The sequence below is a fragment of the Oncorhynchus kisutch genome, linkage group LG29, assembly GCF_002021735.2.
Source record: "Oncorhynchus kisutch isolate 150728-3 linkage group LG29, Okis_V2, whole genome shotgun sequence".
Taxonomy (NCBI): Eukaryota; Metazoa; Chordata; class Actinopteri; order Salmoniformes; family Salmonidae; genus Oncorhynchus; species Oncorhynchus kisutch.
Window position 1 is genome coordinate 31913612 of NC_034202.2, and position 24732 is coordinate 31938343.

Consider the following 24732-nt stretch of genomic DNA (forward strand, 5'->3'; position numbering starts at 1 on the left):
TCTGGATAATCATGGGCTAACACAGTAATTACAGACCTGTGTAAGGAGCTGTACAGCCCCTGGTAAAGACACACACACACAGACATACACAGCCCAGCTCAATTATGACATATTACTTACGATTACAGCAGCTCCATCAGCACCAATTAAACTATTTAGCAACACATTCATTGGCTTAATTGAATACGAGTCCATAGCTATTGGGAAGTACTGTATGTAGAGTCACACATGGATTCAGGAACATACACATATTGATCTCTGTTCTCTCCCACACGAACACATAGTCTCCTGTCTTTATCTCTGTCTCTCAGACACAAACACAGACACATCTAAACAGACAAGTGCTCTCTCTTTCTCGCGCACACACACACACACACACACACACACACACACACACACACACACACACACACACACACACACACACACACACACACACACACACACACACACACACACACACACACACACACACCCACACCCACACCCACACCCTAATGTGAGGCTTAAGGCACAGCTTCAGCAGCCAATAAAGGCTTTGCTGCCAATTCTGTGCTGATAGCTAGTCTTCCAACATGCATAATTCATGTTGTACAGCGTAGGTGAGCCTTGATTTCAAATATGTGTGTCTACCCATGTAACCGGCTCATCCCTATCCTGTGATGTCAGAGCGCAGGAGCGCTGTATGGGAGCGGTGAGAGAGCAGCCCCCCCAGCACACAGGACCAAGCTCCCCTAACTCTGACTTTCAGCAGAACAACAAATCCCAGACAGATACGTGAATCTGAGGGCCCACAGACACAGACTTGGAGACAGACTATAGAGTGGAGGAGACAGACTGGCCAGACAGACATGAGGGAGAGGTGAGGAGAGAGACAGACTCAGGCATCTCTCTTTGATGATATGTGCAGGAAGACAATAGTTGGTGGATGTGCTGTGAATCTAAAAGGCTCATCTCTCCCATTAAATCAACCAAACTGACAGACACGTTCAAAGTCTAAACATTGTCAGCCCTTCTCATATGTTGCCTGAAGCAGTAGTTGACTATTCCCCTTTCCCCCTGAGGGGAAGACCAGGGTTGGCCCAGGCCCACTTCTAGACTTAGACCTGGAGGTTATGAAGGGGACCCCCTGCTGGACTCAACAAAGGTCTGGCCACTCGTGTTTGGGGAACATTTGAAGCACACGGGTTGATGGGGAAGGGGGTGGGGAGAAGGGTGATGCTTTGCTTTTGTGATGCTGTCCATTTGTCTGTCTCCATCCTTGCCTCTGACCAAACGCCATCTGTGGCATAAGTAGGCAGCCAGGCAGACATACAGGCAGACATCTGTTAATGCCCAAAGAGCTCAAGCAGAACAGGGCCGGCAAGGCTGACTACCCTCCAACCAAACCACTAGGCTGACTACCCTCCAGCCAAACCACTAGGCTGACTACCCTCCAGCCAAACCACTAGGCTGACTACCCTCCAGCCAAACCACTAGGCTGACTACCCACAGCCAAATCACTAGGCTGACTACCCACAGCCAAATCACTAGGCTGACTACCCTCCAGCCAAACCACTAGGCTGACTACCCACAGCCAAACCACTAGGCTGACTACCCTCCAGCCAAACCACTAGGCTGACTACCCTCCAGCCAAACCACCAGTATGACTACCCCCCCAGGCAAACCACCAAGCTGACTGACTACCCCCCAGCCAAACCATCAAGCTGACTACCTACCCCCCCCAGCCAAACCATCAAGCTGACTACCTACCCCCCCCAGCCAAACCACCAAGCTGACTACCTACCCCCCAGTCAAACCACCAGGCTTGACTACACCCCAGTCTAACCACCAGGCTTGACTACACCCCAGTCTAACCACCAGGCTTGACTACACCCCAGTCAAACCACCAGGCTTGACTACACCCCAGTCAAACCACCAGGCTTGACTACACCCCAGTCAAACCACCAGGCTTGACTACACCCCAGCCAAACCACCAGGCGGACTACACCCCAGCCAAACCACCAGGCTGACTACACCCCAGCCAAACCACCAGGCTGACTACCCCCCAGCCAAACCACCAGGCTTGACTACACCCCAGCCAAACCACCAGGCTGACTACCCCCCAGCCAAACCACCAGGCTGACTACCCCCCAGCCAAACCACCAGGCTGACTACACCCCAGCCAAACCACCAGGCTGACTACACCCAAGCCAAACCACCAGGCTGACTACCCCCCAGCCAAACCACCAGGCTGACTACCCCCCAGCCAAACCACCAGGCTGACTACCCCCCAGCCAAACCACCAGGCTGACTACCCCCCAGCCAAACCACCAGGCTGACTACCCCCCAGCCAAACCACCAGGCTGACTACCCCCCAGCCAAAACACCAGGCTGACTACCCCCCAGCCAAACCACCAGGCTGACTACCCCCCAGCCAAACCACCAGGCTGACTACCCCCCAGCCAAACCACCAGGCTGAAGCCTCTTCATCAAGTCAGGAAAGGACATTCAAAGTCTAACTAGGCAGGTAGCCAGCTGGTGGTTAGAGCGTTGGACTAGTAACCGAAAGATTGCTAGATCGAATCACCGAGCTGACAAGGTAAAAATCTATTGTCCTGCCCCTGAACAATGCAGTTAACCCACTGTTCCTAGGCCGTCATTGTAAATAAGAATTTGATGACTTGCCTAGTTAAATAAATGTTAAGAATAAATAAAAATCTAGTGGAAATTACTCAGTCCTGCCTCCAGGACAAAACTCATCCCAATAAACATCAACCTGCGGACTAACATTGAGTAGTATAGAATGTATACAATCATTTGTTTTGAACTGACAATATTCTGTCACTGTCAAAGTACAATCTTAATTTAGAGAGTAGTAGTGATGGGGGTGGATAAATCGATACTGTAACATATTGGGACATTATTTCCTAGAATATATCGTATTGTTTTGACAATATCGGAATATTGTTTTTGCGCTAGTTGGCTGAACCTGCACTAAAACTCAATTTTAAATAGAGAGACAATTAGTTTTCAGCATTTCTATTTCCATGACTGATCAAAACTCTCATGGCTCACTCTGCAGCAGACATATGGGGAACAATATGTTTGGAACATTGAAACACAAAATCACAGTATCGAATCACAATACATATAGAATCACAATACATATAGAATCGTGATAATCACAACACATATAGAATCGTGATAATCACAACACATATAGAATCGTGAGAATCACAATACATATAGAATCGTGAGAATCACTATACATATAGAATCGTGATAATCACAACACATATAGAATCGTGATAATCACAACACATATAGAATCGTGATAATCACAACACATATAGAATCGTGATAATCACAACACATATAGAATCGTGATAATCACAACACATATAGAATCGTGAGAATCACTATACATATAGAATCGTGAGAATCACAACACATATAGAATCGTGATAATCACAACACATATAGAATCGTGAGAATCACAACACATATAGAATCGTGAGAATCACAACACATATAGAATCGTGAGAGTCACAACACATATAGAATCGTGAGAATCACAACACATATAGAATCGTGAGAATCACAATATGTACACGGAGACTTGATGAACAAAATATCCAACAATAGAACTCCAAGTGCAGACAAACATCCTGATCTGGCTGGGATGTGTTCAGACTTTTTTTTCTCTTTTTTTCAGGCAAGCATACAGTGGGGAGAACAAGTATTTGAAACACTGCCGATTTTGCAGGTTTTCACATTGTATGATTTTTAAGTAATTCATTTGCATTTTATTGCATGACATAAGTATTTGATCACCTACCAACCAGTAATAATTCTGGCTCTCACAGACCTGTTAGTTTTTCTTTAAGAAGCCTCCTGTTTTCCACTCATTACCTGTATTAACTGCACCTGTTTGAACTCGTTACCTGTATAAAAGATACCTGTCCACACACTTAATCAAACAGCCTCCAACCTCTCCACAATGGCCAAGACCAGAGAGCTGTGTAAGGACATCAGGGATACAATTGTAGACCTGCACAAGGCTGGGATCGGCTACAGGACAATAGGCAAGCAGCTTGGTGAGAAGGCAACAACTGTTGGCGCAATTATTCGAAAATGGAAGAAGTTCAAGACGACGGTCAATCATCCTCGGTCTGGGGTTCCATGCAAGATCTCACCTCGTGGGGCATCAATGATCATGAGGAAGGTGAGGGATCAGCCCAGAACTACACGGCAGGACCTGGTCAATGACCTGAAGAGAGCTGGGACCACAGTCTCAAAGAAAACCATTAGTAACACACTACGCTGTCATGGATTAAAATCCTGCAGCGCAAGCAAGGTCCCCCTGCTCAAGCCAGCACATGTCCAGGCCCGTCTGAAGTTTGCCAATGACCATCTGGATGATGTAGAGGAGGAATGGGAGAAAGTCATGTGGTCTGATGAGACAAAAATATAGCTTTTATATATATATAAACTCCACTCACCGTGTTTGGAGGAAGAAGAAGGATGAGTACAACCCCAAGAACACCATCCCAACCATGCAGCATGGAGGTGGAAACATCATTCTTTGGGGATGCTTTTCTGCAAAGGGGACAGGACGACTGCACCGTATTGAGGGGAGGATGGATGGGGCCATGTATCGCGAGATCTTGGCCAACAACCTCCTTCCCTCAGTAAGAGCATTGAAGATGGGTCGTGGCTGGGTCTTCCAACATGACAACGACCCGAAACACACAGCCAGGGCAACTAAGGAGTGGCTCCGTAAGAAGCATCTCAAGGTCCTGGAGTGGCCTAGCCAGTCTCCAGACCTAAACCCAATAGAAAATCTTTGGAGGGAGCTGAAAGTCCGTATTGCCCAGCGACAGCCCCGAAACCTGAAGGATCTGGAGAAGGTCTGTATGGAGAAGTGGGCCAAAATCCCTGCTGCAGTGTGTGCAACCCTGGTTAAGAACTACAGGAAACGTATGATATCTGTAATTGCAAACAAAGGTTTATGTACCAAATATTAAGTTCTGGTTTTCTGATGTATCAAATACTTATGTCATGCAATAAAATGCAAATTAATTACTTAAAAATGACATGATTTTGTGGATTTTTGTTTTGTTCATCTTTCATAGTTGAAGTGTAACAATGATAAAAATCACAGACCTCTACATGCTTTGTAAGTGGGAAAACCTGCAAAATCGGCAGTGTATTAAATACTTGTTCTCCCCACTGTATCTAAAAAGGATCATACACAAATACAGTTTCCAAACAAGTCCCTGGTTTCAGAGGAACTGAGAGTCTTCCTTTGCGGAACAAAGTCAAAGTAGCATGGGTGTTAAGTGTGGATCAGCCTGTTTAGAAACCTCATGGTCATTTGACACAGTGGTGTCTGTCTCGACTCCCCAACTTTAACGGTTAAGCATTGATTTCCTCACCCACTGTGTCTGTCTGCCCATCTTCACCCAGGGAGATAGGATTGAGGTGAGGGAGCCACAGAGGCTTGGTTGGAATGCTGCCTGTACAGGATGACCAGGATCTCTCCCGATAGCACTGTGTGGTTTCAAGTTAAAGTTGATTCGCCACATGCACAGGATACAAAAGGTGTAAAACAGTATCCTTCTTTCTTGAGAGCTCTTTCCCAACAATACAGTGAAAATAATAACAACAATAATAATAAATATAGATAATAAAAGGAAAAACACACAAAGTATGATAAGTTAAAGAATGCAAGTATATACAGGTCTGTATCTTATTCAATATTCAGGGATACTGGAGTGGTTGAGGTGGGTTTATACATAAAAATGTACTGGTAGTAGATGGCGCCGAAGACCATGGCTGACGTTTTACATTCTCCCAACCAATGGTGCAATTTTGTTATTTTGTTTGTGTTTTGTATAACTTATTTTTGTACTTATTGTGTACATAATGTTGCTGCTACCGTCTCTTATGACCGAAAATAACTTCTGTACATCAGAAAAGCGATTACTAACCACAGACTGGAAGAAACATTTTCCTTTAACGAGTCCGACGAGAAGGATATCCTGCTTTCACTGGAACAGGCCCAGATCCCCACCTTTTGGGTGAAGAAAAGATGCCGGAAAAGGGGACGCAGATTAGGGATCCTTCTGAGAATCCGGAGGCGAGCTCGTAAACTCCCAATGCCTTCTATTCTTCTTGCTAACGTGCAATCGTATACAATTGATAACATAATATTAAGATTATCCTACCAACGGGACATTAAAAACTGCAACATCTTATGTTTCACCGAGAAGTGGCTGAAAGAAGAAACTAACAATACAGAGTTGGGGGGATTTCCCATGCACCGGCAGAACAGAGATGCTACCTCTGGTAAGACGAGGGGTGGGGGTGTGTGTCTTTTTGTCAATAACAGCTGGTGCGCGATGTCTAATATTAAAGAAGTCTTGGGGTATTGCTCTCCTGAGGTAGAGTACATTATGATAAGCTGTCGACCGCATCTACCAAGCGTGTTCTCATCTGTATTATTCATAACCGTCTATTTACCACCACAAAGCGAAGATGGCACTAAGACCGCTCTCAACCAACTCTATAAGGCCATAAACAAAGAAGAAAATGCTCACCCAGAAGCTGCACTCCTAGTGGCCGGGGTCTTTAATGCAGGGAAACTTAAATCAGTTTTACCAAATGTTAACCTGCATGTCACATGTGCAACCAGGGGGGAAAATCCGCACACAGAGATGCATACAAACCTCTCCCCCACCCTCCATTTGGCAAATCTGACCATAATTCTATCCTCCTGATTCATGCTTACAAGGAAAAACTAAAGCAGGAAGTACCAGTGACTCGCTCAATACGGAAGTGGTCAGATGACGCGGATGCTACACTACAGGACTGTTTGCTAGCACAGACCGGAATATGTTTCGGGATTCAAGAATAACACTGCATTGAAGAATAACACCACCTCAGTCATCGGCTTCATCAATAAGTGTATCGATGACGACGTCCCCAAAGTGACTGTACGTACAGTTGAAGTCGGAAGTTTACATACACTTAGGTTGGAGTCATTAAAACTCATTTTTCAACCACTCCAAAAATGTCTTGTTAACAAACTATAGTTTTGGCAAGTTGGTTAGGACATCGACTTTGTGCATGGCACAAGTAATTGTTCCAACAATTGTTTACAGACAGATTATTTAGCTTATAATTCACTGTATCACAATTCTAGTGGGTCAGAAGTTTACATACACTAAGTTGACTTTGCCTTTAAACAGCTTGGAAAATTCCAGAAAATTATGTCATGGCTTTAGAAGCTTCCGATAGGCTAATTGACATCATTTGAGTCAATTGGAGGTGTGCCTGCGGATGTATTTCAAGGCCTACCTTCAAACTCAGTGCCTCTTTGCTTGACATCATGGGAAAATCAAAAGAAATCAGCCAAGTCTTGTTCATCCTTGGGAGCAATTTCCAAACACCTGAAGGTACCACGTTCATCTGTTTACACAATAGTACGCAAGTACAAACACCATGGGACCAGGCAGCCGTCATACCGCACAGGAATGAGATGTGTTCTGTCTCTTAGAGATTAACGTACTTTGGCGCGAAAAGTGCAAATCAATCCCAGAACAACAGCAAAGGACCTTGTGAAGATGCTGGAGGAGACAGGTACAAAAATATCTATATCCACAGTAAAACGAGTCCTATATCAACATAACCAGAAATGCCATTCAGCAAGGAGGAAGCCACTGCTCCAAAACCGCTATAAAAAAGCCAGACTACGGTTTGCAACTGCACATGGGGACAAAGATTGTACTTTTTGGACAAATGTCCCCCGTTCTGATTAAACAAAAATATAACTGTTTGGCCATGATGACCATTGTTATGTTTGGAGGAAAAAGAGGGAGGCTTGCAAGCCGAAGAACACCATCCCAACCGTGAAGCACAGGGGTTGCAGCATCATGTTGTGGAGTTGCTTTGCTGCAGGAGGAACTGGTGCACTTCACAAAATAGATGGCATCATGAGGGAGAAAAATTATGTGGATATATTGAAGCAAGACATTAGTCAGGAAGTTAAAGCTTGGTCGCATGAAAATGTGTGGGCAGAACTGAAAAGGCGTGTGCGAGCAAGGAGGCCTACAAACCTGACTCAGTTACACCAGCTCTGTCAGATGGAGTGGGACAAAATTCACCCAACATATTGTGGGAAGCTTGTGGAAGGCTACCCAAAACTTTTGACCCAAGTTAAACAATTTAAAGGCAATGCTACCAAATATGAATTGAGTTTATGTAAACTTCTGACCCACTAGGAATGTGATGAAAAAAAAGAAGCTAAAATAAATGACTCTCTACTATTATTCTGACATTTCACATTCATACATATAAACAGGGCTGAAAAGTGACTGGTAGCAGGAATTTATAAACACTCATGGTAATGTACTAATGGTAATACACTGAGTGTACAAAACATTAGAAACATCTGCTCTTTCCATGACATAGACTGACCAGGTGAAAGCTATGATCCCTTGTGTCACTTGTTAAATCTACTTCAATCTAGTGTAGATGAAGGGGAGGAGACCGGTTAAAGAAGGATTTTTAAACTTTGAGACAATTGAGACATGGAGAGCTAGTTGATTGTGTATGTGTGCGATTCAGGTGGTGAATGGGCAAGACAAAATATGAATGTGCCAATGAATGGGGTATGGTAGTAGGTGCCAGGCGCACGTTTTGTGTGTGTCAAGAACTGCAATGCTGCTGGGGTTTTCACGCTCAACAGTTTCCTGTGTATATCAAGAATGGTCCACCACCCAAAGGACATCCAGCCAACTTGAGACAACTGTAGGAAGCAATGGCGTCAACATGGGCCAGCATCCACTTGACACCTTGTAGAGTTCATGCCCTGACAAATTGAGGCTGTTCTGAGGGCAAAAGGGGGCGCAACTCAATATTAGGAAGGTGTTCTTAATGTTTTGTCCACTCAGTGTAAAAACACATGTAAACAGGTGTAATAGTGACCAGCAGATAGATACGGATGGTAATGCAAATGAACAATCAATGAACAGCAGCAGAATGGTAGTAATAAATCTAATCAATAATCATTTTAGAAGCACCGTAGGTGTAAAGGGTATGTGGCGTCAGTAATGAATATGAGGGTGTATGCGAGTGTGTGTGTGTGTGTGTGTGTGTGTGTGTGTGTGTGTGTGTGTGTGTGTGTGTGTGTGTGTGTGTGTGTGTGTGTGTGTGTGTGTGTGTGTGTGTGTGTGTGTGTGTGTGTGTGTGTGTGTGTGTGTGTGAGTAAGAGTTGAGATCAGGTGTAGACCTTACTGTGAAATGCTTACTTACAAGCCCTTAACCAACAATGCAGTTCAAGAAATAGAGTTAAAATATTTACTAAATAAACTAAAGTAAAACAATTAATATACAGTGGGGAGAACAAGTATTTGATACACTGCAATAAAATGCAAATTAATTCCTTAAAGATCATACAATGTGATTTTGTTTTTTTTTGTTTTAGATTCCATCTCTCACAGTTGAAGTGTACCTATGATAAAAATTACAGACCTCTACTTGCTTTGTAAGTGGGAAAACCTGCAAAATCGGCAGTGTATCAAATACTTGTTCTCCCACTGTACTTTAAAAAAAGTTACACAAGAAAATGACATAACAATAATGAAGGTAAGGTGAGGGTAGGGTGTCTGAGTTGGTAGAGACCTGTGGATGAGCATAAAGTCCAGGCTAGTCACGAGAAAGAGCCGTCGATTTCAGACATTTGAAAAGGCCCTGAGGACGTCGATATCAGCCTTAGCAGGTGCTCACCAAAAATAAACTATGGCAAAACACTGGGCTCAAACTCACAAGGCTCAAAGCCAGAGCGTGCTGCTTAGACCAATGCACCATGGAAGTTCACAATTCTCTTGCATGCAGGGAGAGTACTTGATGATGCTTAAAAGGAAACTTTAAAAAATATATATATTTTGTTTCAAACCTTGCCCAAACCATAGCTCGAACCTTACCCACTCAAAATGAATACCTAAACTTAACCCTTTGAGTTATTTCTGTTTTAACCCTGTAACCACCCAGAATTAACCCCGTAACCACGCAGAATTAATGGGTAAAACTATGAAATCGGGTTGTAGGGCCTCCCGAGTGTTGCAGCAGTCTAAGGCACTGCATCGCTGTGTTTGAGGCGTCACTACAGACCCATGAGGCGACGCACTATTGGCCCAGCGTCGTCAGGGTTAGGGGAGGGTTTGGGTCGGCCGGGATGTCCTTGTCCCATAGCACTCTAGCGACTCCTGTGGCGGGCCGGGCATATGCACGCTGACACAGTCGCCAGTTGGACAGTGTTTCCTCCGACACATTGGCACGGCTGGTTTCTGGGTTAAACGAGCAGTGTGGCTTTGCAGGGTCGTGTTTCTGGGATGCACAGCTCTCTACCTCCATATGGGAGTTGCAGGAATGGGAAAAGACTATAACTACCAATTGGATATCACGAAATTGGGGAGAAAATGGCGTAAAAGTACCAAAAAGAAAATAAGATCAGGTTGTAGAGTCAGAGTGGATAGTCTGTGGGAGAGGGAGAGCAGTAGTTATTAGCCATTTACCAGTCTTATGGCCAGGGAATAGAAGCTGTCTAGTAGTCTGTTGGTCTGAACCTTGATGCATCGGTACCACCTGCCAGATGGGAGCATGGAGAACAGTCTATTTCTCAGGTGACTGGAATCTTTGGTAATTCTTTGGACCTTTCTCAGACACCGGCTGGCATGTAAGTCCTGGATGGCTGGGAGCTCGCTTGGGCCATCCGCATCATCCTCTGTAGGGCCTTGCGGTCGAGGTCGGTACAGTTGACATTCCAGGCAGTGATACAACAAGTCAGGATGCTCTCGATGGTGCAAAAGTAAAAGTTGTAAAAGTTCCTGAGGATCTGATGGGCCATGCCAAATCCTTTCAGCCTCCTGAGGGAAATAGGTGCTGCAGAGCCTTCTTCACAACTGTGCTTGTGTGAGAGGACCATGTCCTCAGCGATGTGGACACTGAAGCTCTTGACCATCTCTACTGTGGCTCCGTCGATGTGGATGGTGGTGTGCAACCCTCCCCTGGTTTCTGTTGTCCACAATCAGCTCATTGGTCTTGCTGACGTTGAAGGGAGAGGTTGTCGTCCTGGAACCACACTTCCAGGTCTCGGACCTCCTCCCTGTAGGCTGTCTCATCGTCATTGGTGAACAGGCCAACCACCATTGTGGCATCAACAAAACTTGATGATGGAGTTAGAATCGTGCGTGGCCACATAGACGTGGGTAAACAGAGAGTACAGGAGAGTTGAGGACCAGCGTGGCAGAGGTGTTGCTGCCTATCCCCACCACCTAGGGTCAGCCGGTCAGGAAGTCCAGCATCCAGTTACAAAAGGAGGGGTTTAGTCCCAGAGACCCGAGCTTGGTGACAGGCTTGGAAGGCACTATGGTGTTGAGCTGTAGTGGATGAACAGAATTATCACATAGGTATCCCGCTTGTCTACTGGTTAGAGCCTGTAAGTAAGCATTTCACTGTAATGTCTACACCTGTTGTATTCGGCGCATGTGACAAATAAACTTTGATTTGATTTGAGTGGGCATCGTCTTTAGATCTGTTGGGGTGGTATGCAAATTGAAGTGGTTCTATGGTGTCTGGGTTGATGGACTTGATGTGTGCCATGAGTGGTGCAGTCGCCTTCGGGGAAAATCACAAATCAGAATGCAAAGAGTGTGGCAGCTTCATGTGTGTATGAGTGTTTACGCAAAATGGGAATGAGAAAGTGTTAGAATTCTGGAGCCAGCGGAGTGTGTCTTCATACAGTGCATTCAGAAAGCATTCAGCCCAGTTGACTTTTTCCACATTTTGTTACGTTATAGCATTATTCTAAAATGTATCAAATTGTTTGTTTTCCTCATCAATTTACACACAATACCCTAAAATGACAAAGCAAAAACAGGATTTTAGAATTTTTTGAAAACTGAAATATCACATTTACATAAGTATTCAGACCCTTTACTCAGTACTTTGTTGAAGCACATTTAGCAGCGATTACAGCCTCGAGTCTTCTTGGGAATGAAGCTACAAGCTTGGCACGCATGTATTTGAGGAGTTTTTCCCATTCTTCCCTGCTGATCGTCTCAAGCTCTGTAAGGTTGGATGGGGAGCGTCGCTGCACAGCTATTTACAGGTCTCTCCAGAGATGTTAGATCGGGTTCAAGTCTGGGCTCTGGCTGGGCCACTCAAGGCCACTCCTGTGCTGTCTTGGCTGTGTGATTAGGGTTGTTGTGCTGTTGGAAGGTGAACCTTCACCCCAGTCTGGAGGTCCTGAGTGCTCTGGAGCAGGTTGTCATCAATGATCTCTTTGTACTTTGCTCCGTTCATCTTTCCCTTGATCCTGACTAGTCTCCCAGTCCCTGCCACTGAAAAACATACCCACAGCATGATGCTACCACCACCATGCTTCACCGTGGGGATGGTGTCAGGTTTCCTCCAGACGTGGCACTTGGCCTTCAGGCCAAAGACTTCTGCAGAGATGTCCTTCTGGAAGGTTCTCCCATCTTCACAGAGGAACTCTGGAGCTCTGTCAGAGTGACCATCGGGATCTTCGTCACCTCCCTGACCAAGGCCCTTCTCCCTTGATTGCTCAGGTTGACCATGCGGCCAGCTCTAGGAAGAGTCTTGGTGGTTCCAAACTTCTTCCATTTAAGAATGATGGAGGCCACTGTGTTTTTGGGGACTTTTAATGCTGCAGACATTTTTTTGGTAGCCTTCCCCAAATCTGTGCCTGGACACAATCCTGTCTCAGAGCTCTTCGGACAATTCCTTTGACCTCATGGCTTGGTTTTTGCTCTGACATGCACTGTCAACTGTGGGACCTTATATTGACAGGTGTGTGCCTTTCAAAATCATGTCCAATCAATTAAATTTACCACAGGTGGACTCCAATCAAGTTGTAGAAAAATCTCAAGGATGATCAATGGAAACAAAATGCACCTGAGCTCAATTTCGAGTCTCATAGCAAAGGGTCTGAATACTTATGTAAATAAGGGAGAAAAAATGTCTAAAAACCTATTTTCACTGTCATTAAGGGGTATTGTGTGTAGATTTATGAGGGAAAAACATATATTTAATCCATTTTAGAATAGGAATGTAATGTGACAAAATCTGAAAAAAGAGACGGGGTCTGAATACTTTCCGAATGCACTGTATGTGTGACAGTGGGAGTGGTGGGTTGTGCAATTAGGTTGGCTGGGAAAATTCAAGAGTGTTTACATGTGTATGTGGAGGAGGTGTTGGTGTGTGTGGGAGAGAGGTGGTAGTGGAGAGGACTGCTTAATTACCAATTTATAAAGATACCATGTTTTTTGGGGGGGTTTGTCAGTAGGGCTGTGACGGTCACAAAATTTCGTCATACTGTGATTGTCAAGCAAATAACTGTCGGTCTCACGACAATTGACCGCTAATTAACATAAACACATTAAGCATCTCTCGGCTACCACACCACCTCTAATAAATCGAATATATTAATAAATGTAATATATCCTACACCTTCACAATAAATCCATTATTTATTTTAGACAGGTCTAAAGAAACATGAAAACATGAAAATGTAGACTATTTCAGAAGAAAAGAATAGCATACTCTGAGTAGTCCTTATGTTAGGTCCTGATGTGGCTATGCCAAATGGCTGTGGGCTACACTAGTTCATTTAGCAGACAAGATTTGCTTATAATTCCATGGTATTATTTCATATTATTTTATGGTATGAAGAATACAATTGAACAAACCTGAATAAAATATAAATATTTTCTACAAATGGTTTGAGGGAGTTCGCACACGCGACAATTCTGTGTTGAGTATTTAAAAAATAAATAGGTATTCCTATATGCTTAATTTAGAGATATTAATGTGACTTTAGTTGTTCTGCAAATGTTGGGCTATCCGTATGTTTAGATTTTTAATACATTGTAAAGCTGCATGATGAGACTCTAATGACGATTTGAAAAAAGTCACTTGAAAAGGCATGAGCTCTGCTTTGCGTTTTGAGCAGGCTGTACATACTCCAATAGTCTTTCATTCACAATTTGACAAGCACTTGATAAGGCCTCGAATTTCAAGGCGGCATCCCCTTTTGTGGCCGTAATGCATCCTTAAAAAAACATGATTTTTGCAGCCCAGAGTGTTGCTTTGTGCCCTTCTCCCGGAGTGTGCTGCGCAATCCGATGCGCCTCCCACTGACACGGCTCTCCGTCAAGTGACTGGGTCTTTCTCAAAGGCTACAAGTGAAGACAGACAGATCGGGGATGCAGCTGTGCGTGTCGTTATCCAATTCCGAGGAGCATATTGAAGATATTGGAAGAACTGTCCACTTGTACTTTTTGTCAGCCAACAAGATGAGTAGGCCTAACGAAGAGCAAAAGCACTAGCCTATGTCAATCTACTATCCCCCAAAGTACAAAAGTGGACCTATTCTATTCTGTGCGAGAAATAAATATTCCAAACATAGTCTGGGACAGTTGTGGGATGCAATACATCCCAAATTAATAATTTACAACCACTAGCATCAAAAAAACGTTTTTATGCAATGGTCGCTGACACAACAGATTTAGCGTAAAATATTGATAAACTATTCGGCTAGTTCTTCACATTATAACCACAGCAATGTGCACATGGTAATAGGCTATAAGCACATGGCAGTAGGCTATAAGCACATGGCAGTAGGCTATAAGCACATGGCAGTAGGCTATAAGTGCAACATTTCCATTAGCGGAAAACACCATGATCAAAAGTGACTGCAAATGCAATTATGCATGTAATGCTCTACACCCCTTACAAAGCAGATTAATGTGCTTCATTTTAAGAAGTTATTTGGCCACTTTAGTTGTGATACAAACCTTATTAAAACATATAGGCCTCTGGGCTAGGCTACATGAGATGTTTTTTAAATTAAAAATAATTGACCATTATCATTCACCTGTATCGAAACAGGGGCAGCGGGAAAAAATACATGTCACCTATGCACTTAAATAGCGAATGGAGAACACTTTTCCCCGTGGTTTATTTTCATGCCAGCCAGGTAGGCTATACACCTGTTGTAAATATAAGCAATGTGCTTAATATTAGGAAAGTTGAGCAATAAATATAGTAGTCCTATACTATAGATAGCTGATGGGATCCTCGTCTTTTTATTAGAGGCCATCACTCTGTTTTCTCATGCAATTGCATAGCCTAAAGAAATGTTGCGCAACATGAGCTCTCATGAAGTGTTTGATTAGATTTTCTATTACATTTGAATCGATGTCAGAGTGATTAGAGGGGCAATAGTGTGCTGAGTACCAGGCAGTTAGCAAGTTTGGTAGGCTACTAATTAAAGAAATATGCATATTTTTAACCTTTATTTAACTCATGACCAGCAGTAGCATCAGAGCCTGGAGAAGCCTAATTACTGTGACTAAACGGTCATGTGGAATTTGACTGCCTTCATGACTCGTGACCGCAGGTGTGGTGGTAATAAGGTCACCGCAACAGCCCTAGTTGTCATTCAGGGATCACTTGGCAGAACGTCAAGCCACACCACTGCAGCCAAACATCAACTGCCAGTGAAATATTATAGTGCTCAGGAGTTACGACACAACCAAACACACAATCACAGGACTAAATGTTCATGTTAAAAATACAGTGTACAGTATGGTACGGTAGAGTAGTGTACGGTATGGTACGGTAGTATAGTGTACGGTAGAGTACCATATGGTATGGTAGAGTAGTGTACGGTATGGTACGGTAGAGTAGTGTACGGTATGGTACGGTAGAGTAGTGTACGGTATGGTACGGTAGAATAGTGTACGATAGAGTACCATAAGATATGGTAGAGTAGTGTACGGTATGGTACGGTAGAGTAGTGTACGGTATGGTACGGTAGAGTAGTGTACGGTATGGTACGGTGGAGTAGTGTACGGTATGGTATGGTAGAATAGTGTACGGTAGAGTACCATATGATATGGTAGAGTAGCGTACGGTATGTACGGTAGGGTAGTGTACGGTAGAGTACCATATGGTATGGTAGAGTAGCGCACGGTATGTACGGTAGGGTACGGTAGAGTAGGGTATGGTACGGTAGAGTAGTGTACGGTATGTACGGTAGTGTACGGTAGAGTATGGTACGGTAGAGTAGTGTACGGTAGAGTACCATATGATATGGTAGAGTAGTGTACGGTATGGTACGGTAGAGTAGAGTAGTGTACGGTAGAGTACCATATGGTATGGTAGAGTAGCGTACGGTATGTACGGTAGGGTACGGTAGAGTAGGGTATGGTACGGTAGAGTAGTGTACGGTATGTACGGTAGGGTACGGTAGAGTAGGGTATGGTACTGTAGAGTAGTGTACGTATGTACGGTATGGTATGGTAGAGTAGGGTACGGTATGGTATGGTACGATAGAGTAGGGTATTGTACGATAGAGTTGGGTATGGTAGAGTAGGGTAGAGTAGAGCAGGATACGGTACAGTAGAGTAGGGTACGGTAGAGTAGGGTACGGTACGGTAGAGTCGGGTATGGTAGAGTAGGGTTTGGTAGAGTAGGGTACGGTAGAGTAGGGTATGGTGAAGTAGGGTACGATAGAGTAGGGTATGGTATGGTACGGTAGAGTAGGGTAGGGTACGGTAGCGTAGTGTATGGTACGTTAGAGTAGGGTCTGGTACGGTAGATTAGGGTGCGGTATGATACGGTAGAGTATGGTATGGTACGTTAGAGTAGGGTACGGTACAGTAGTGTATGGTATGGTACGGTAGAGTATGGTATGGTACGGTAGAGTAGGGTATGGGTCAGTAGGGTACGGTACAGTAGGGTACGGTACAGTAGAGTAAAGTACAGTAGTGTAGGTTACGGTTCAGTAGGGTACAGTACAGTAGGGTAGGGTACAGTACAGTAGGGTACAGTACAGTAGGGTACGGTCCAGTAGAGTACGGTACAGTAGGGTAGGGTACAGTAGGGTAGGGTACAGTACAGTAGGGTACGGTACAGTAGGGTACGGAACGGTATGGTAGAGTAAAGTACAGTACAGTAGCGTGCGGTACAGTAGGGTACTGTACATTAGGGTACGGTACAGTAGGGTAGGGTACAGTACAGTAGCGTGCGGTGCAGTAGGGTACGGTGCAGTAGAGTACGATACAGTAGGGTAGGGTACAGTACAGTAGGGTACGGTACAGTAGGGTTCGGTACAGTAGGGTAGGGTACAGTAGGGTAGGGTACAGTAGAGTACGATACAGTAGGGTAGGGTACAGTACAGTAGGGTTTGGTACAGTAGGGTAGGGTACAGTAGGGTAGGGTACAGTAGAGTACGGTACAGTAGGGTAGGGTACAGTAGGGTAGGGTACAGTACAGTAGGGTACGGAAGGGTAGGGTACGGTACGGTACGGTAGAGTAAAGTACAGTACAGTAGCGTGCGGTACAGTAGGGTACTGTACATTAGGGTACGGTACAGTAGGGTAGGGTACAGTACAGTAGCGTGCGGTGCAGTAGGGTACGGTGCAGTAGAGTACGATACAGTAGGGTAGGGTACAGTACAGTAGGGTACGGTACAGTAGGGTTCGGTACAGTAGGGTAGGGTACAGTAGGGTAGGGTACAGTAGAGTACGATACAGTAGGGTAGGGTACAGTACAGTAGGGTTTGGTACAGTAGGGTAGGGTACAGTAGGGTAGGGTACAGTAGAGTACGATACAGTAGGGTAGGGTACAGTACAGTAGGGTTTGGTACAGTAGGGTAGGGTACGGTAGAGTAAAGTACAGTAAAGTAGAGTGCGGTACAGTAGGCTACAGTACAGTAGGGTACGGTGCAGTAGGGTATGGTACAGTAGGGTACGGTACAGTAGGGTACGGTACAGTAGGATAGGGTACGGTAGAGTAAAGTACAGTACAGTAGCGTGCGGTACAGTAGGGTACGGTACAGTAGGGTAGGGTACAGTACAGTAGCGTACGGTACAGTAGGGTACGGTACAGTAGGGTACGGTATAGTAGGGTACGGTACAGTAGGGTACGGTACAGTAGGGTAGGGTACAGTACAGTAGCGTGCGGTGCAGTAGGGTACGGTATAGTAGGGTACGGTACAGTAGGGTATGGTACAGTAGGGTACGGTAGGGTAGGGTACGGTAGAGTAAAGTACAGTACAGTAGCGTGCGGTACAGTAGGGTACGGTACAGTAGGATAGGGTACGGTAGAGTAAAGTACAGTACAGTAGCGTGCGGTACAGTAGGGTACGGTACAGTAGGGTACGGTACAGTAGGGTACGGTACAGTAGGGTAGGGTACAGTACAGTAGCGTGCGGTGCAGTAGGGTATGGTACAGTAGGGTACGGTACAGTAGGGTACGGTACCAGTAGGGTACAGTACAGTAGGGTACGGTACGGTACAGTAGGGTACGGTACAGTAGCGTAGGGGAATGCAGGGGCAATGCTGGCCTGTTGGCTCCAACATCTGGCCAGCTTGGGTCTCTGCTCTCCAGCCTCTCTCCAAGGTCAGGGCATCGGCTTACAGCTCTCGCACATTCCCACTGGAAAAATAACTGACTGGCGACAAACTGTCAACAGCATACTGCAAACATGCACCTTTGTGTCAGCTTACCTTCCTCTGTCTTTGTATCCGTCTTACGTAAACAATACACACACAAAGACACATGCGCTCTCTCTGGTTCACTTATCAGGATGATGCAACTTTCATTGCTTGAACACATGGGAGGAGTGTTGCTTGAACACATGGCATAGGACTATGTTGACAGCTCCTGCAATGACCCAACATACTAGAGAACAATATAATAGGGATTTTATCTAACACTTTTAGAAACTCTATCTTGCTGTGTTAAAAGTTTTTCAGCATTCCGAAAGTATTCTTCAAAGGGAATTCATTGAACTCTGATTGTATTCTGTCTTGTGGTTCGATGTTCCAGAATTCTATCTTCATTGATTCTATTTGAGAGTTCCGATCTGTTCAGAGGATTCCATCTGAGAGAATTCTGTCTGGAACTAGAGTGAGAGGGTTCGGTCTGAGAAGGCTCTATCCACTGAGTATACTCTATACACGGTTCTGTCATCACGGATTCTGTCAGAGAAAAATTCTGTCTGGAAAAGTTTGATTTCGAAGGGTTCTGTTTTAGAAGGTTCTGTCTGGAAGGGTTCCGCTTGAGGGTTTAAGGAAATGCGATCTACTATTGGGTTCATGTCTTCTTAGAGCATTGTATAAGCAAGAGTCTTGCATAGGACAGGGCAAAACAAAACAAAGTGAGATTTTGCATTATGAAGATATCATCCACTGAAAAGAGTGACGTTCCTGTCCTTGCTTGCCCAACCATCCATTTGTAATATGTAATCTCGCCAAAACCAGATAGAGCATGTTTTTTCTGGAGTGATGTTTCATTTTGTCTGTGTGCTGTAAACCAGTGGAGGCTGTTGAGGTGAGGACAGCTCATAATATTGGCTGGAACGGAGGGAATGGCATCAAACACATGGAAATCATGTATGTGATGTATTTGATACCATTCCACTGATTCCGCTCCAGCCATTACCACGAGCCCGTCCTCCCCAATTAAGGTGCCACTAACCTCCAGTGCTGTACAAGAATTTGTTACTAGCTTACAATATCAACGATAAGTCATCATCATTAAAACCTTTTCTTTAGATGATCTGTCAAGTGTTTTTCCAAGTAACTACTGATTGTTTCTTCCTAAAACTAAAATAGACCCGTTTCTCTTTCTGAACTAGCAATCATGTACTTGAAAGAGAACACTATTCATGCAACTGATGCATTTCTCCTTTCATCCCACCAGTGATCTCTGAACAGGACTATCTCCATCTGTCAGTTGAATTTAGGTTGAGGATTTGATGATGCCAGCTTAAAGAAGATATGCCTTCAATTTCTTTTTAAGGGTTTTTTCTCAAAGATGACAAAGTCACCATCAAGAGGAATCCCTTGTGAAAATGTCAAAAATAAGTTTAAAAAAAATACTCTGCATATTCCCTTCCTGCAAAATAGTTTTCTTCGCATTCTACACTATAATGTGTGAATGGAAATACACCTGCTATAAAATAAAACAGCCTTCTTTATCCATCTGAAAGGGACTGCTTGTCCTCCCTTTATTTATCTGCACTAGTCTGCAGCATATAATTCCTTTTATAGAGACAGAGAAGAGAAAAAAGTAAATGCAGTAGCACTGATCAAACACACCAGGCCTACAGATAGGCCCATAGATAGGCCCATAGCAGTGTATTTATTTAGCCAACTGTCTTCTGGCCTTATATCACTTCTGCAACATCACTCTAAATTACAATCAACACTGCATGCATTCAATCTCAACATGGAAGGCAACTATCTGGTCTTTCACCGGTCCTCCCTATCCCCACATTGAAATAACTTGTCAAGTATCTTCTCGCCGGCAGGTCTTGCCTTTGATAGTGCCAATGACGAGATCATCACATCCCACCTGATTCATCACACAACAAGCCTGCTCTCTCACCAATACCCACACTCAAACTTCCTGTCGTCTTCACAACTTCTCAAGACTAGTTCGGTATCATGCATTTCTTTTTTACACATTGCTCTGTTATACAGTATACACTTCACACAACACTGTTATCATTATGTGCTGAACCCAACGCACACTGCAGTCATGTCACAAAAGTCAAGTCAGTCCGATCACTTGAGGAACTGATAAACTGTGAAATAAGTATGTTTGTATGCAGTAGCTAACAAATGCATCTCGTTCCAAAAATAGACATCAAGTAGCTCGTTAGTTAGGCTGAGGGAGCATTCCATGTATAATTCAGCCACAGCACTTCACAGTAAGCTTGAATACATCAACATCTCTGATGCAGTCCGGTAAGCCTACTGTATGTCCCTCCTATCTAAGTAGAGGGGACTCTTGCATTTAGGACCCAATTCCTTACCTAAAAAGGTACACAATAAATCCTTTATTACTCAGTATGCATTTTTAACTAAGACCTTAGGGCATTGATTAAATCAGGTTGCACAAACATCACAGGCTAGTATCTATCTGCAATCTGAGCCAGAGGCTGCTGTCTAGGCTGGTGTTTTTCATTTCTCCAAACATCAGGCACACTGGCCTATGTGAACTTCTCAGTGTTTGAATTTGCCAAATAGTTGCCTATCGGAGTAGCCTACATTGCCTTGCCTGGCTACCAAAACTCCTTGCTCCCCCCAAGCTATGCCACACTCACGGACGTTAGTTTCTTCTCCGCAATGAGCCTGGATCGGAGTACCTCCCCGACAATTTCCAGAATGGAAATACATTCTAGACTGTCTGATTGGTCCCAGAAACCAATGGGTTGGGCCAGAGCCAGAACATACGTGGGTAAAGATGCGTTTAGAAAATTAGTATTTTGTTTGATACTCTGATTGGTTAGAGATTATCCAAATTGCTGATGACTTTTTTGTACGACACCTCTCATTTTGACATCACCCCAAATTACTTAAGTGATCCGTCTCAAACTGAAGTATGTAGCGAACGAAAGAGCAGCGTTAGAATTCAGTTTGAATCGTGAGGCAATACATTGCCCACCAAGACCATGCAATGACATAAGTACAGACACCCACAAAGTGAATATAAATACACAGAAACACAAACCAACTCATATACCCTGTGACAGAAACTTCCTCATGAGTTGGATCTGGGTCTGCAAAAGGAAGACTCTCAGTTCCTCATTTGGAAACTCAGTGTGTGTGTGTGTGTGAGTGAATTCAGGAGCTGACAGGGTTGACACAGACACAACAGACCGTTTTGTTTTGGCACGTTGAGCACTAAATTCACATAAACACTAAATCCATCAATGAGGCGCTAACTCCATCAATGAGGTGCTAAATCCATCAATGAGGTGCTAAATCCATCAATGAGGCACTAGCACCATCAATGAGGCACTAGCACCACATGAGGCACTAACTCCATCAATGAGGCACTAACTCCATCAATGAGGCACTAACTCCATCAATGAGGCACTAACAGCACATGCGGCACTCATTCCATCAATGAGGCACTAACACCACATGAGGCACTAACTCCATCAATGAGGCACTAACTCCATCAATGAGGCACTAACCCCACATGAGGCACTAACTCCATCAATGAGGCATTAACTCCATTAATGAGGCACTAAATCCATCAATGAGGCACTAACTCCATCAATGAGGCACTAACCCCGCATGAGGCACTAACTCCATCAATGAGGCACTAACTCCATCAATGAGGCACTAACTCCATTAATGAGGCACTAACTCCATTAATGAGGCACTAACTCCATCAATGAGGCACTAACCCCACATGAGGCACTAACTTCATCAATGAGGCACTAACTCCATCAATGAGACACTAACTCCACCAATGAGGCACTAACTCCATCAATGAGGCACTAACTCCATTAATGAGGCACTAACTCCATCAATGAGGCACTAACTCCATCAATGAGGCACTAACTCCATCAATGAGGCACTACCTCCATCAATGAGGCACTACCTCCATCAATGAGGCACTAACTCCATCAATGAGGCACTAACCCCACATGAGGCACTAACTCCATCAATGAGGCACTAACTCCATCAACGAGGCACTAACTCCATCAATGAGGCACTAGCTCCATCAATGAGGCACTAACTCCATCAATGAGGCACTAACTCCATCAATGAGGCACTAACTCCATCAATGAGGCACTAACTCCATCAATGAGGCACTAACTCCATCAATGAGGCACTAACTCCATCAATGAGGCACTAACTCCATCAATGAGGCACTAACTCCATTAATGAGGCACTAACTCCATTAATGAGGCACTAACTACATCAATGAGGCACTAACCCCACATGAGGCACTAACTCCATCAATGAGGCACTAACTCCATCAATGAGGCACTAACTCCACCAATGAGGCACTAACCCCACATGAGGCACTAACTCCATCAATGAGGCACTAACTCCATTAATGAGGCACCCCATATGATTAATGGACCTTTAGAATCGCTGTCATGACCCCACATTACTGACACAGACATTCACAGTAGCCTTGACATATTAAGCTCACTTCAGTCTCCAGGAAAAAAAGAAAAGTACAGCCTAGACCAAGCCAGGGCTCTACCGTGCAATCATTTTAATCGCATATCGTCTAAACATATTTTACTGTGCAACCTGGAATTGTAATTTAGAATATAAAATTTAAAAATCAGCAAGATAATAATTGTTGTAATGGTTACTTCACTCTACCGAATCCCCTGAGCGCCATAGAGAATACACTGAGCTCATGTTCATGACCATCATGCTAGCACCATTACTACAAAGAAAACGGCTTGTTACCTCAAATATTTTTCATTTTGCGCCTACATTTCGTTGTGTGCTCCTACATTTTTCAATTTAGGCTCCCTGTTCCCTGTAAAAAAAAAGTCTGTATGTGGATCTGTTATCTGCCTCTACACCACCATCAATAATTCCACCACCTGGCTGCAGAGGCCCCACAATCAGGCACCAAATGCATGACGTACAGCCGGCTATTATATACACTACTGTGTGGGAAATCAGCAGCATCATCATTTCATATTACAAATGAATGCTTAATTCAGCCCACCCAAAATATGCAGGCTATCTACGTGGATTTAAAAAAACATGTGGGCTATGGATCATGTATGCCTATAGCCTAGGCCTGCTATGTGTTCAACCACATGAATAGCCAATAATCTCAAACCACCATCTGATATTTGGCCCCTTGAGAGAAAAAATATATACTTACTAATTTTATATTTATTTACATAAATTGGGCTATTACTATTATATCCAACATAAATTAAACGAATGGGTATGCCCAATCAAAATCTCGTATAAGAGTGAAATGTGTCCATACACCCGTTCTAGACGCTATGGAGACGGTGAATCTTTTGTCTTGGGCTGCCGTAGACAAAATAGCCTCTCAGTGAACATGCTCCAAAAATGACATTTCATATTCATTGGGTAAGGTTCTACAATCCATCTCCCCATTCGCTGATCATTTTCTTCACCTAGTCAGGCTACTCACCATCTAAATGTAGGTTAATGTAAAGTCGCTCTATCGCCCTGACTGAGATGCGCTTATCATTTCATTCATGCATGCATGCATGCATATATGGTCTCATCCAGAGAGCGATAGAGAAGCAGGCGACCAAGACGAGCCGTTGCCACCGCACTGCCAGCGCAATTCTAGAGGACGTGAATACTATGGCACATTTTAACACATTGAGCTCAGCTATTCTACGAAGACAATATGGTAAGAAAGAAAATGCAACACTGTGTATCTATTGCACTGTTAATAAAACAGAGCAGTTGGTGAAAACATGCAAATGGACCATAGTAATAAGGAAATGTAGTGCGCACCACGCTCAATTGTATCCATGTTGGATACTTTGTAGTATCATGCGACTATTTGTTGAACCAGCTGAGGCCAGCAAGGTCTCAAGAGCATAGAGCGTTTCGGAAACCAACCTGCCTGTGTTGTATCAGTAAGATCATAGCTCAATCCAGGGTAGTCTCTCAGCTTCCTCCCGCTAAGATTCAACGTTCCTGAGCACACGGAATCCTCCAGAGCGCGGTCTAAACTCCTGGTCGTGTGGAGATGATGCTGATGCTGGTTGATCCCCGGGTTCCAGTGAGGTCCGTTGGATAAGTGATGGTTTGAAAGAGCCGGTACAGCTCCCACACCTCCCTGACTCGACGCCATTTTCACAAGAGGAATTACAATAATAACAGTGGC

At 44.2% G+C, this 24732-nt stretch overlaps 1 protein-coding gene across 4 annotated transcripts in view; it reads right to left on the bottom strand.

The window, feature by feature from the left end:
• Positions 1-24732, bottom strand: part of LOC109873884 (leucine-rich repeat and calponin homology domain-containing protein 2-like) — a 90088-nt gene extending 65356 nt beyond the window's left edge. For all 4 annotated transcript variants that reach the window (XM_031809223.1, XM_031809222.1, XM_031809221.1 and 1 more), the window contains exon 1: positions 24465-24732. In XM_031809223.1, coding sequence (XP_031665083.1) covers positions 24465-24699 — 235 coding nt within the window. In that variant the 5' untranslated portion in view covers positions 24700-24732. The remainder of the gene's footprint in view (positions 1-24464) is intronic.